At 42.6% G+C, this 13,750-nt stretch overlaps 1 protein-coding gene across 3 annotated transcripts in view; it reads right to left on the minus strand.

The window, feature by feature from the left end:
* LOC102945219 (interleukin-1 receptor-like 2) overlaps positions 1 to 13,750 on the minus strand; it is a 47,163-nt gene that overhangs the window by 21,916 nt on the left and 11,497 nt on the right. Inside the window, exons 2-5 of one of the 3 annotated variants that reach the window (XM_043536762.1) lie at positions 11,664 to 11,901; positions 10,694 to 10,763; positions 9,101 to 9,356; positions 2,230 to 2,416 (exon numbers count right to left, since the gene is read on the minus strand). In XM_043536762.1, coding sequence (XP_043392697.1) covers positions 2,230 to 2,416; positions 9,101 to 9,356; positions 10,694 to 10,754 — 504 coding nt within the window. In that variant the 5' untranslated portion in view covers positions 10,755 to 10,763; positions 11,664 to 11,901. Of the gene's footprint in view, positions 1 to 2,229; positions 2,417 to 9,100; positions 9,357 to 10,019; positions 10,096 to 10,693; positions 10,766 to 11,448; positions 11,546 to 11,663; positions 11,902 to 13,750 lie in introns of those variants that run through there. The other 2 variants (XM_027831096.3, XM_027831097.3) reach the window with 2 other exon arrangements.

Raw genomic sequence — 13,750 nt, forward strand, 5'->3', positions numbered from 1 at the left:
AGGTAATTTCACCAGTTAGGTTCAATATGAATTTTATGTTGAAACTAGGGTTGTCGATTAATCACAGTTAACTCATGCAATTAACTCAAAAAAATTAATCGAGATTAAAAAAAATAATCACAATTGCAGTTTTAATTGCACTGTTAAACAATAGACTACCAATTAAAATTTATTAAATATTTTGGATGTTTCTCTACATTTTCATATATATTGTATTCTGTGTTGTAATTGAAATCAAAGTGTATATTATTTTTATTACAAATATTTGCATTGTAAAAATTATGAACAAAAGAAACAGTATTTTTCAGTTCACCTCAAACAAGTACATAGTGCAATCTCTTTGTCATGAAAGTTGAACTTACAAATGTAGATTTTTTTTGTTACACAACTGCACTCAAAAACAAAACAAATGTAAAACTTCAAAGTCTACAAGTCCACTCAGTCCTACTTCTTGTTCAGCCAATCGCTAAGACAAACTAGTTTGTTTACACTTACAGGAGATAATGCTGCTCTCTTCTTATTTACAATGTTACCAGAAAATGAGAACAGATATTTATTTGCATGGCACTTTTGTAGCCAGTATTGCAAGGTATTTACGTGCCAAATACTCTAAACATTTGTATGTCCCTTCATGTTTCAGCCACCATTCCAGAGGACTGCTTCTATGCTGATGATGCTCATTTAAAAAAAAATGTGTTAATTAAATTTGTGACTGACCTCCTTGTGGGGAGAATTGTATGTCTCCTGCTCTGTTTTACATGCATTCTGCATATATTTCACGTTATAGCAGTCTCGGATGATGACCCAGAACATGTTGTTCATTTTAAGAACACTTTCACTGCAGATTTAACAAAATGCAAAGAAGGTACCAATGTGATATTTCTAAAGATAGCTACAGCACTCGACCCGAGGTTTAAGAATCGGAAGTGCTTTCAGAAGTTTTAAAAGAGCAACACTCCGATGCGGAAACTACAGAACCCAAACCACCAAAAAAAGAAAAATCAACCTTCTGCTGGTGGCATCTGACTCAGACAATGAAAATGAACATACGTCGGTCCACACTGTTTTGGATTGTTATCAAGCAGAACCAGTCATCAGCATGGACGCATGTCCCCTGGAATGGTGGTTGAAGCATGAAGGGACTATGACTCTTTAGCACATCTGACACGTAAACACCTTGCAATGCCAGCTACAAAACTGCCATGCAAATAAATGTCTGTTCTCACTTTCTGGTAACATTGTAAACAAGAAAAGGGCAGCATTATCTCCTGTAAGTGTAAACAAACTTGTTTGTCTTAGCGATTGGCTGAATAAGAAGTAGAACTGAGTGGACTTGTAGGCTTTGAAGTTTTACATTTGTTTTGTTTTTGAGTGCAGTTGTGTAACAAAAAAATCTATATTTGTAAGTTCAACTTTCATGATAAAGAGATTGCACTACAGTACTTGTATTAGGTGAATTGAAAAATACTATTTCTTTTGGTTTTTACAGTGCAAACATTTGTAATAAAAAATATAAAGTGAGCACTGTACATTTTGTATTCTGTGTAATTAAAATCAATATATTTGAAAATGTAGAAAATATCCAAAAATATTTAAATAAATGTTATTCTTTGATTAACAGTGTGATTAATCGCAATTAACTTTTTTAATCGCTTGACAGCCCCAGTTAAAACTAAAACATCACCGAGGGTTTTTTTTCCCTATTTTCCTCCTAATACACCATAGGCAGAATTTAAGTCATTTGTGCACAGCAGGTACTCATTTAGGGTCTGATTCTGCAGTGAGCTCCGCACAGCCACAGGGGTCTACCAAGACAGGACTCAGTGCTGCAATGGGCTCAGCATCCTCAACTCACACTGAAGTCTGGCTACACATCAGGCCAGCCTCTTCAAGAACACAATCACCCTATTATGTAACTACGTATATATGTTGTTAAGGTCCCCTTTTTTTGTTCGATATGAGGGAAGGGGAAGATGAAATCACCTTCAAAACAATAGGCCCCTTGCGTGTCATGTGGGCAGCTAAAATAGACATGCTTATCTACACTTTATTATAGTAATTTCACCATGACACAAAAGTCTCCTCACATGTACATCCCGTGTCACAGAAAAAAAAAGTCATATGATCTATTCTTTCTTCCCACCCTCCATTACCAATTCTAATCATCAGTTAAGACACAAAACAATGGCTGAAAATGAAATAGGAGACAGACCCCACATGGTCTTATACCTTATACCAGTGAATGGGTAAAGTATTTTTCTCATCTCTGAAACAGTCTAGATGAGGACACACAATCTTTTCATTTGATGATGCTGTTATCTCTTGAGCATAGAAAAAATCCCCATTAAAACACAAACCAGCAGTATTTTTGAAAACGATTACATTGAAATATATTTTTTTGCAGCTTGTTAAATTCCTGTAATGAAAATAAAACAGGTGAATTACAGTTCTAATATTTTTCATATTTATATCCTTTTCATACCTACTGCCCTTTCTCTTTGGCCAGTTCTAATGAAGCTTTAACATCAGGCCGGAAAGTTGGGAACATAGTTCCCCCCAGAAGCAAATCCATTGCTGTCTAGCACATTGACTGTCAGAGGGTCCTGTAACAAGAATTTCCTACCCCACTCCCCCTACCAGCTCTACTTTCCCTAGCATCAATTCCTTCATTCATTCCTTAATCCACAAAGCCCATACGATTACCAAAAAAAAAAAAAAAAGAGAAGAGAAGAGAAGACAACGTGGTCAGGTATGACATTGCACAAAATGTTACCTGTATCTATGAACAAATTAAGAGACAGATCCTGAGAAGCAACTAAACTGCACAGAATGCAGATCAGCACGTACACATACGTGGCGTAAAGCTTGCCGTTGCACTCCTCCAAATCTGGTGCACTGCCAATCCCCCTTCCAAGCCCTGGTCTACACTAGGAGTTGAGGTCGAATTTAGCAGCGTTAAATCGATTTAACCCTGCACCCGTCCACACGACAAAGCCCTTTTTTCGACTTAAAGGGCTCTTAAAATCGATTTCCTTACTCCACCCCCAACAAAGGGATTAGCGCTGAAACCGGCCTTGCTGGGTCAAATTTGGGGTACTGTGGACACAATTAGACGGTATTGGCCTCCGTGAGCTATCCCAGAGTGCTCCATTGTGACCGCTCTGGACAGCACTCTCAACTCAGATGCACTGGCCAGGTAGACAGGAAAAGGCCTGCGAACTTTTGAATTTCAATTTCCTGTTTGGCCAGCGTGGCAACCTGCAGGTGACCATGCAGAGCTCATCAGCAGAGGTGACCATGCAGAGCTCATCAGCAGAGGTGACCATGATGGAGTCCCAGAATCGCAAAAGAGCTCCAGCATGGACCGAATGAGAGGTACGGGATCTGATCGCTGTACGGGGAGAGGAATCCGTGCTATCAGAACTACGTTCCAGTTTTCGAAATGCCAAAACATTTGTCAAAATCTCCCAGGGCATGAAGGACAGAGGCCATAACAGGGACCCGAAGCAGTGCTGCGTGAAACTTAAGGAGCTGAGGCAAGCCTACCAGAAAACCAGAGATGCGAACGGCCGCTCTGGGTCAGAGCCCAAAACATGCCGCTTCTATGAGCGGCTATATGCCATTTTAGGGGGTTCAGCCACCACTACCCCAGCCGTGTTGTCTGACTCCTTCAATGGAGATGGAGGCAACATGGAAGCAGGTTTTGGGGATGAGGAAGATGATGATGATGAGGTTGTAGATAGCTCACAGCAAGCAAGCGGAGAAACCGGTTTTCCTGACAGCCAGGAACTGTTTCTCACCCTGGAGCTGCAGCCAGTACCCCCCGAACCCAGCCAAGGCTGCCTCCCAGACCCACCAGGCAGAAAAGGGACCTCAGGTGAGTGTACCTTTTAAAATACTATACATGGTTTAAAAGCAAGAATGTTTAATGATTAATTTGCCCTGGCATTTGCAGCTCTCCTGGATGTACACCCAAAGCCTTTACAAAAGGTTTTTGGGGAGGGCAGCCTTATTCCATCCACCATGGTAGGACACTTTACCACTCCAGGCCAGTAGCACGTACTCTGGAATGATTGTAGAACAAAGCATTGCAGTGTATATTTGCTGGCATTCAAACAACATCCGTTCTTTATCTCTCTGTGTTATCCTCAGGAGAGTGATATCATTCATAGTCAGCTGGTTGAAATAGGGTGCTTTTCTTAAGGGGACATTCAGAGATGCCCGTTCCTGCTGGGCTATTTGCCTGTGGCTGAACAGAAATGTTCCCTGCTGTTAGCCATGGGGAGGGGCTAGCCACGCGCTGAGGGGAGGCAAAATGCAACCTTGTCACAAAAGCACATGTGCTATGTATGTAATGTTAACAGCAAGGTTTATCATGAAAGAGTGTACCCATTGTTCTATAAAATGTGATTTTTTAAATACCGCTGTCCCTTTTTTTTCTCCACCAGCTGCATGTGTTTCAAGGATCTTCTCCTTCCCAGAGGCTAGCGAAGATTAGAAGGCGAAAAACCGCACTCGTGATGAAATGTTCTCTGAGCTCATGCTGTCCTCCCACATTGACAGAGCACAGACGAATGTGTGGAGGCAGACAATGTCAGAGTGCAGGAAAGCACAAAATGACCGGGAGGAGAGGTGGCGGGCTGAAGAGAGTAAGTGGTGGGCTGAAGAGAGGGCTGAAGCTGAACGGTGGCAGCAGCGTGATGAGAGGAGGCAGGATTCAATGCTGAGGCTGCTGGAGGATCAAACTAATATGCTCCAGCGTATGGTTGAGCTGCAGGAAAGACAGCAGGAGCACAGACCGCCGCTACAGCCCCTGCGTAACCAATCGCCCTCCTCCCCAAGTTCCATAGCCTCCTCACCCAGACACCCAAGAACGTGATGGGGGGGGCCTCTGGCCACCCAGCCACTCCACCCCAGAGGATTGCCCAAGCAACAGAAGGCTGGCATTCAATAAGTTTTAAACTTTTAAAGTGCTGTGTGGCCTTGTCCTTCCCTCCTCCACCACCCCTCCCGGTGCTTCCCTCTTCCACCACCCCTCCCGGGCTACCTTGGTAGTTATCCCCCTATTTGTTTGATGAATTAATAAAGAATGCATGAATGTGAAGCAACAATGACTTTATTGCCTCTGCAAGCAGTGATCAAAGGGAGGAGGGGACGGTGGTTAGCTTACAGGGAAGTAGAGTGAACAAAGGGGTGGGGGGGGGTTCATCAAGGAGAAACAAACAGAACTTTAACACCGTAGCCTGGCCAGTCACAAAACTCGTTTTTAAAGCTTCTCTGATGCGCACCACGCCCTCCTGTGCTCTTCTAACCGCCCTGGTGTCTGGCTGTCCGTAACTAGCAGCCAGGCGATTTGCCTCAACCTCCCACCCTGCCAAAAGCGTCTCCCCCTTACTCTCACAGATATTGTGGAGCACACAGCAAGCAGTAATAACAGTGGGAATATTGGTTTCGCTGAGGTCTGAGCGAGTCAGTAAACTGCGCCAGCACGCTTTTAAACATCCAAATGCACATTCTACCACCATTCTGCACTTGCTCAGCCTGTAATTGAACAACTCCTGACTACTGTCCAGGGTGCCTGTGTACGGCTTCATGAGCCATGGCATTAAGGGGTAGGCTGGGTGCCCAAGGATAACTATAGGCATTTCAACATCCCCAATGGTTATTTTCTAGTCTAGGAATAAAGTCCGTTCCTACAGCTTTTGAAACAGACCAGAGTTCCTGAAGATGCGAGCGTCATGTACCTTTCCCGGCCACCCCACGTTGATGTTGGTGAAACGTCTCTTGTGATCCACCAGTCCTTACAGCACTATTGAAAAGTACCCCTTGCGGTTTATGTACTTGCCGGCTTGGTGCTCCGGTGCCAAGATAGGGATATGTGTTTCGTCTATGGCCCCACCACAGTTCGGGAATCCCATTGCCGCAAAGCCATCCACTATGACCTGCACATTTCCCAGGGTCACTACCCTTGATATCAGCAGATCTTTGATTGCGTTGGCTACTTGCATCACAGCAGCCCCCACAGTAGATTTGCCCACTCCAAATTGATTCCTGACTGACCAGTAGCTGTCTGGCGTTGCAAGCTTCCACAGGGCTATTGCCACTCACTTCTCAACTGTGAGGGCTGCTCTCACCTTGGTATTCTTGCGCCTCAGGGCAGGGAAAGCACGTCACAAAGTTCCATGAAAGTGCCCTTATGCATGCGAAAGTTTCGCAGCCACTGGGAATCATCCCAGACCTGCAACACTATGCGGTCCCACCAGTCTGTGCTTGTTTCCCAAGCCCAGAATCGGCGTTCCACAGCATGAACCTGCCCCATTAGCACCATGATGCATGCATTGGCAGGGCCTGTGCTTTGAGAGATGTCTGTGTCCACATCCTCATCACTCTCATCACCGCGCTGACGTCGCCTACTCATCCGGTTTCACTTTGCCAGGTTCTGGTGCTGCATATACTGCTGGATAATGCGTGTGGTGTTTAATGTGCTCCTAATTGCCAAAGTGATCTGAGTGGGCTCCATGCTTGCCGTGGTATGGCATCTGCACAGAAAAAAGGCGTGGAACGATTGTCTGCCGTTGCCCTGACGGAGGGAGGGGCGACTGACGACATGGCTTACAGGGTTGGCTTACAGGGAATTAAAATCAACAAAGGGGGTGGCTTTGTGAGAAACTGAATGGCCCCCTCAAGGATAGAACTCAAAACTGGGTTTAGCAGGCCGTTGATTTCACGGAGGGAGGGAGGAGAAAACAAATCTGGTCTATTTCTTGTTTTGATCCACTTCATCTATCTTTATACATCTTGCTGGCAGCAGACTGTGCAGTACGACCGCTAGCCATCGTCATCTCCTGGGTGCTCGGCAGAAGACGGTGCACTACGACTGCTGGCCATCGTCTTCTCCTGGCTGCTGATTAAAAGACACTGCACTAGGACTGCCGGTAGGACTCAATCGCCATGAGACGAAACTTAAAAGGGAAATGACCTGGCTGAGTCACTCCCATGTTTGCCCAGGCGCCCCTGACCTTATCGAGGTTGGTTAAAATAGCACCCAGGACTACGTCGACAACGGCTACCAGTCATACTGCACTGTCTGCTGCCAAAAGGCAATAAACTACTGCTGTGTAGCAATGCAGTACCGCGTCTGCCAGCACCCAGGAGACATACGGTCATGGTTAGCTGAGCGGGCTCCATGCTTGCCGTGGTATGGCATCTGCAAAGGTAACTCAAGAAAAAAGGCACAAAACGATTGTCTGCCCTTGCTTTCACAGAAGGGAGGGAGGGAAGGGGGGCCTGACGATATGTACCCAGAACCACCAGCGACAGTGTTTTAGCCCCATCAGGCACTGGGATTTCTACCCAGAATTCAAATGGGCGGCGGAAACTGCGGGAACTGTGGGATAGCTATCCACAGTACAACGCTCTGGAAGTCGACGATTGCCTTGGTACTGTGGACGCACTCCACCGACTACATGCACTTAGAGCACTTGTGTGGGGACACACACAATGAACTGTATAAAACCACTTTCTACAAAACCGACTTCTATAAATTCGACCTAATTTCGTAGTGTAGACATACCCCAAGTTACAGCAGTCTTCAAGCTGATCTAATTTAAGTCTGCACAGAAGGGGATAAAAGGATGGTGTGGTGTAAGGGTCATCTAGCTATGCTTCCTCTTCTGCTATTCTGGCAGCAAGGAAAGAGCCCCTACACTGGCTTTACATCACCAGAAAACTGTCCTTACATTGGCGTGATCTTCCTTGAGCTGCTTATGCCAGCTCTATGACCAGAGGATTTTTGGGTCAGAGTCCACTAGTGGTGCAAGACCAGCTGCTGCACTATACCAGAGAACCTGGCTCTCAGAGTCTTTTTCTTTGGGTCTGCCTAATTACTACAGACTGTCAACGAACTGACTGTTTTAAAAGTCTGAGAGAATTTGTTTGCTAGTCGTGTTTTAATTAGCAAAAAATTCCTCCAATCCCTGAAAACTCACAGCAAACAAACACTGTTTGAACTGGGGTATGAACCTCCCATGTGCAAATACATGTCCATGAATGAACTTCATCATACCCTGTCTACTGGCCTTCAAACAGCATCCAGGCAACTGGCTTATGCTGAAGAAACAAATATGATTACTGAATTTTAGGAGCCCAGGAGAATGCTGTAGCTGGGAAAGAATACATCAATTTAGATCAGCTCTTAGTTCTTCAAGGGCCAGAACAGGGAAGGATTTCTGGGACCCTGGCTATATCTGGATTACAAATGAAAATTAAGGTTGGACATGGTTTTCTGGAGGCCTGAAGAGGGTTAGGATGGGCATGAGTTTTTAACGCTGGGCAGCAGGACTGGGGTGCACCTCTTGGGAAAAAAAATCATTGGGGCAGATCCTCCACTGGTGCAATTTGTCTTGGCTCCATTGAAGTAATTGGAACTATAGCAATTAATACCAGCTGAGGTTTTGCCGCCATTGTGTCCTATCATCATGATATTTGAATAGACACAAACCTCATGATATCATGGCTAGGGCTGGCTGAAAGTGTTTCCTCTGAAAGTTTTTCAAGGAAAAGTGTTTTTCATCACAACTTTTTGCAGCGTTTGTAATTTTCTGATTTTCAACTACATGAAATAAAAGATTTTATTACCAAGAAACAAAACTGTTAACTCCATTAAATTCCAATCGAAATGAAAATGTTTCACTTCCAATAATTTTCTTAAAAAAAAAAAAAAAAATCAAAATTCTGAAAAAAAAAATTCAAATTTTTAAAAAATAATCTCCTTTAGTTTGAAAGTTTCCATAGAAAATAATTAGTATTTTCTGACCAGCTCTAATCATGAAGTTGTGTCAGCGATGAATGTACTTGGGATTCTTTTCCAATAAAGTGTAACAGCCTCATCAAAATCAGCTCTGCTGTAAATCAAAAAATGAGTAGCTCTGTTTTTAATAATAAACCATAAGAGTTTGTGAAGGGAAAATTACAAGCTAAGCCCAGACTTAATATCAGAAAAATAATTCAGATACTTGTTTAATTATTATTTTTTCAAGCTCACATCTACAGCAGTGTAGCTTTTGTAAAAAACCAGACCAAAGGAAAAACACATTCTTACCATATGACACATTCATAGGATCCTGAGTCTTCTAAAATTGCAGGCATAAACCAAAGCAAGTTCCCATGCTGATGTATTCTGGAAAGTTTCACTTGAGTTACAGGCATTTTTCTTCCACTTTTATACCAAGTCAAGCTGTAATTCATGTGCTGAAGAGCCAGTGTTTTGTCTAACAAACAATCGATAGTAAGAGGTTCTCCTACCAGTACAGATACCAAACTTTGACTATGCAGCACATCGTGTACCATGCATTCCTCTAAAAAACATGGAGACAAAATTTAAAAAAGACATGAGTATAGAACTATGGAGACAAATTGTCTATTTCTTTAATAGGTTTTCAATATTCATCCTTAAATACTCTTGTGGGACAGGCAACTCCAGCATCTACAAACTAAATGATAGTCTATTAACTATACACAAAAATTCTGTTAGTGAAATTCTAATCATAAAGAAGTCACATGGTTCCCCAGCAATCTGAAATCTGACTATTTTATGTGAAGGAATTAGGAGAATATCATTAGAAATTGTCAGCTTCAATGTGATAGCCAAATCCCAGTTTAAGTAATTATATTTTGCCTATCTAGAATTCCCCACACTGAGTTTAGATTGCATATTTTGTTTCACCTCCCTTCCCGCACCGAGTTGGAATTTCAAAAGCACTAAATAGCAACTTACCTTTGCTCTCATTGAAGTCAAGGGGAGCTTACCATTGGCTTTGATGAGAGTAGAGTTAGGCTAATAGAGAGTACTTTTGGAAAATCTCACCCTACATTGTTTTGTAGCAGTACTGTCCAGTCTTCAATTGTTCCATCAGCCCATGCAATAAATGACTAGTTTAGCCAGCATCAACTCTCACTCTGAAATATGCTGAAAGCAAGAGGCGCATGCCAGCTTCCAGGAAACAGTAATTGTTCTTTACCTGACTTTTTCCATCCCAACGTGCAGAAACCTGATCACAACATACTGGTACAAAGGTCCTTCTACATTCTCCAAGTCTGCACATTGGGGGAGAGTGGGAAACAAGGAGAATTTTATGGGGCTGTCACTTCCAACTTCTGCTACTCTGTCTCCTGCTTGTATGAGCTTTTTGCTGCTTTGCTGTCAATGGCAGCATGGAATTAACAGATACATGGGGCCTGGATATTGTAAAATAATTTGTCAGCCTAACCCTGCCCAGATCTGGAACAATAACGTGTATACATTGTAGGATTATACAGAGACACTGAAAGATGTACAAATATAAGTCTTGAGAATTCTCCACACTGAAAATATCAAATGTGTGTCAAATCTAGGATATTCAATACTTTTTACAGTGCTCATTTAAAAATGCCTAGGTGTGGAAAGCATGCATAATGCACTGACAAACTTCACACCAAGGCAACTTAAGATCACAAATAAAAGCCACACCATTTTATAATGAAAATACAGCGCATCCTAAATATATAGAGTTCAGACTAGCGTCACTACTGGTTACTACATCTCTGTTCTTAAATAGCTGTTTTCAGGTATCTGAGAAGTAAGTTACTTTAATATATGTATGTGAAAAGAGCGCATTTCAGAGGAAGTAATTAAGAAACCATCTGATCAACTTACCTGCCTTCACTGAATAGATAAACACTAGGATTATACTGCAGGTAATCACAGCTGTAGCCATTATGTTTTACTAGAGTGAAAAAAATAGATTCAGTATTGTCTCTCTCAAAGTAGTACAACTCAGAGCAGAACAAAAATTACAAGCGTCCACATTGTAACTTGTATTTTTATAGATCTTTTTGTACACAAGGATCTCATAAGAACGGCCATACTGGGTCAGACCAATGGTCCATATAGCCCGGTATCCTGTCTTCTGACAGTGGCCAGCGCCAGATGCTTCAGAGGTAATTAATAAAACAGGGCAATTATCGAGTGATCTATCCCCTGTCGTCCAGTCCCAGCATCTAGAAGTCAGAGGCTTAGGGATATCCAGAGCACGGGGTTGTGTCCCTGATTATCTTGGCTAATAGCCATTGATGGAGCTATCTTCCATGAACTTAACTAGTTCTTTTTTTAACCTAGTTATACTTTTGACCTTCATAACATATCCTGGCAATGAGTGTCATGCTGTCTAGAGCGGCTCACGAGGGCCTACCGCAGGGCAGACTGGTGGTGTGTTCTATAATTAGATTTCACCAATCCAGTAACAAATGTGAACTCCTGGTGTAACAGTCTTACCATGGAGTCACAGACAGTCCCCTTAGACTCTCCAGTCTATCTTGCCACCCAGGCAAGCTGGACTCAGTGATAAATGGTCACACCAAAAAATCACACAATATTCAGGTTGCTTCCATTCCCAAGAGACCAACACTTACCCCAGATCAGTTGGTACCCAGGAGCTTACATCAATGACAATGCCTGTAACCAATCCTGTAATAAACTATCTAAAGGTTTATTGAACTAGGGAAAAAAAATAAGAGTTATTTACAGGTTAAAGCAAGCAAATATATACACACAAATGAGTTATCTAAATCACTAGAGTGACAGAGTTGTAGAGATCTGTCAATTCAAAGTGTCTTGGGATACCTGCCTCAGTCTCTGGCCCTCTCAGAGTTCAAACAGCAAAGAGAGAGATGGACAAATTTCCTGTGATTTTATTTCCTTCATTCAGTTTTCAAGTCCATAGGATAAGCTTCCTTGCACATAGCTTTTCCCAGGTGTGATAGGGTCATTAACCAATCCTTTGTATTACGATGTTCCTTGATGGCTCATCTTTATTTTGACAGTCCTTCTGGATGGCTGCGGGGGGGAAGACATGATTCCCATACCTGGGTTCAGAACAAACATTTTCAAAGTTTTAAAGCAAAACTTACGTATTTTTTGTAGCATGGAATACAGCCATTAAAAGTTAGATTTATGCAAGCAGCACCTTACAAGCATTTCAGAGAGTCTAAACACTAAATACATTCTTATAAGACTAATTTTGAGCAAAACTAACACACAGGTAAACTGATCCAGTCTCCAGCTATGAGTCTGTTAGTTCTTAGCTAACGCCTGCAGTCTTGGCAAGCACCGGCATCTGGTTTGCCAGCATCACATCGAGTTCCACAGGTTTTCTGTGCATTGTGTGAAGAAATACTTCCTTTTGTTTGTTTTAAACCTGCTGCCTATTAATTTCATTGGGAGACCCTGGTTCTTGTGTTATATGAAGGGGTAAATAACACTTCACTTTCTCCACTCCATTCATGATTTTATAGATTTCTATCGTTTCCCCTCTTAGTTGACTCATTTCTAAGATAAACAGAATCCGTTTTTTTAATCTCTCCTCAAAAGGAAGCTGTTCCATACCCTTAATCATTTTTATTGTTCTTCTCTGTACCTTTTCTGAGATGCGGCGACTAGAACTAGATGCAGCATTCAAGGTGTGGCCATACCATGGATTCGTATAGTGGCATTGTATTTTCTGTCTTAATTATCCCTTTCCTAATGGTTTCTAATACTGTCAGCTTTTTTACTACTGCTGCACATTCAGCATTTATTTTCAGAGAACTATTCATGTTGATTCCGAGATCACTTTCTTTAGTAGTAACAGCTCATTTAGATCCCAGCATTTTAGTTTAGTATAGTTTGGATTATGTTTTCCAACATGCATTACTTTGCACTTATCAACACTGAATTTCATTGGCCATTTTGTTGCCCAATCACCCAGTTTATGAGATCCCTTTATAACTCTTCACAGTCTGCTTTGGACTTAACTAACTTGAGTAATTTTGTATCATCTGCAAACTTTGCCACTTCACTGTTTACTTCCCTTTCCAGATCATCTATGAATATGTTGAATAGCACAGATCCCAACACAGATCCTTATGGATAACCACTTTCCATTGTGAAAACTGACCATTTATTCCTAGCCTTTCGTTTCCTAGCTTTAAATCAGTTACTGATCCATGAAAGAACCTTCCCTCTTATCCCATGACTGCTTACTTTGCTTGAGAGTCTTTGGTGTGGGACCTTGTCAAAAGCTTTCTGAAAGTCCAAGTACACTATATCAACTGGTCACACTTGTCCACATGCTTGTGACACCCTCAAAGAGGGCTAACAGATTGGTGAGGCATGATTTCCCTTTACAAAAGTCATGTTGATGCTTCCCCAATATATCGTGTTCATCTATGTGTCTGATTATTCCGTTTTTTACAATAGTTTCAACCAATTTGCCTGGTCCTCAAGTTAGGCCTATGGTAGTCTACACTGCAACATAAGCCCATACTAGTGCTCGGGGTCAAGCCTAACCTACCTTGCGTCTACACTGCAATTGCGCTAACCCAGGGCTCAGACCCAGGGTCCCAGGACCCTGCAAGGCAACAGGGTTCGAGCTCAAGTCAAGCCAGGATCCATTGTTTGAGCCCTATGGCTTTGCAGTGTACACATAGCCCCACTTGCCCATGTCCAGTAGTTTGCCAGAAGTAACCCACAATTCCACGGGACAACTTCCTTAGTTCTCTCTATCCCAACAAGCTCCAATCCACTCTGTTGAAACCAGAAACTACTCCCTCCTTGGCGTATGGCAGCAGCTCAGGTCATTAACCTATTCTCTTCCAATCACTGATCTGCAACCACACTACTGGAGAGCCTCCTGGGTTTGCAATGGAGATTGAACTGAAAGAACCTTTTCCAAAG

Source organism: Chelonia mydas, chromosome 1 (assembly GCF_015237465.2).
Source record: "Chelonia mydas isolate rCheMyd1 chromosome 1, rCheMyd1.pri.v2, whole genome shotgun sequence".
NCBI classification, from domain to species: Eukaryota; Metazoa; Chordata; order Testudines; family Cheloniidae; genus Chelonia; species Chelonia mydas.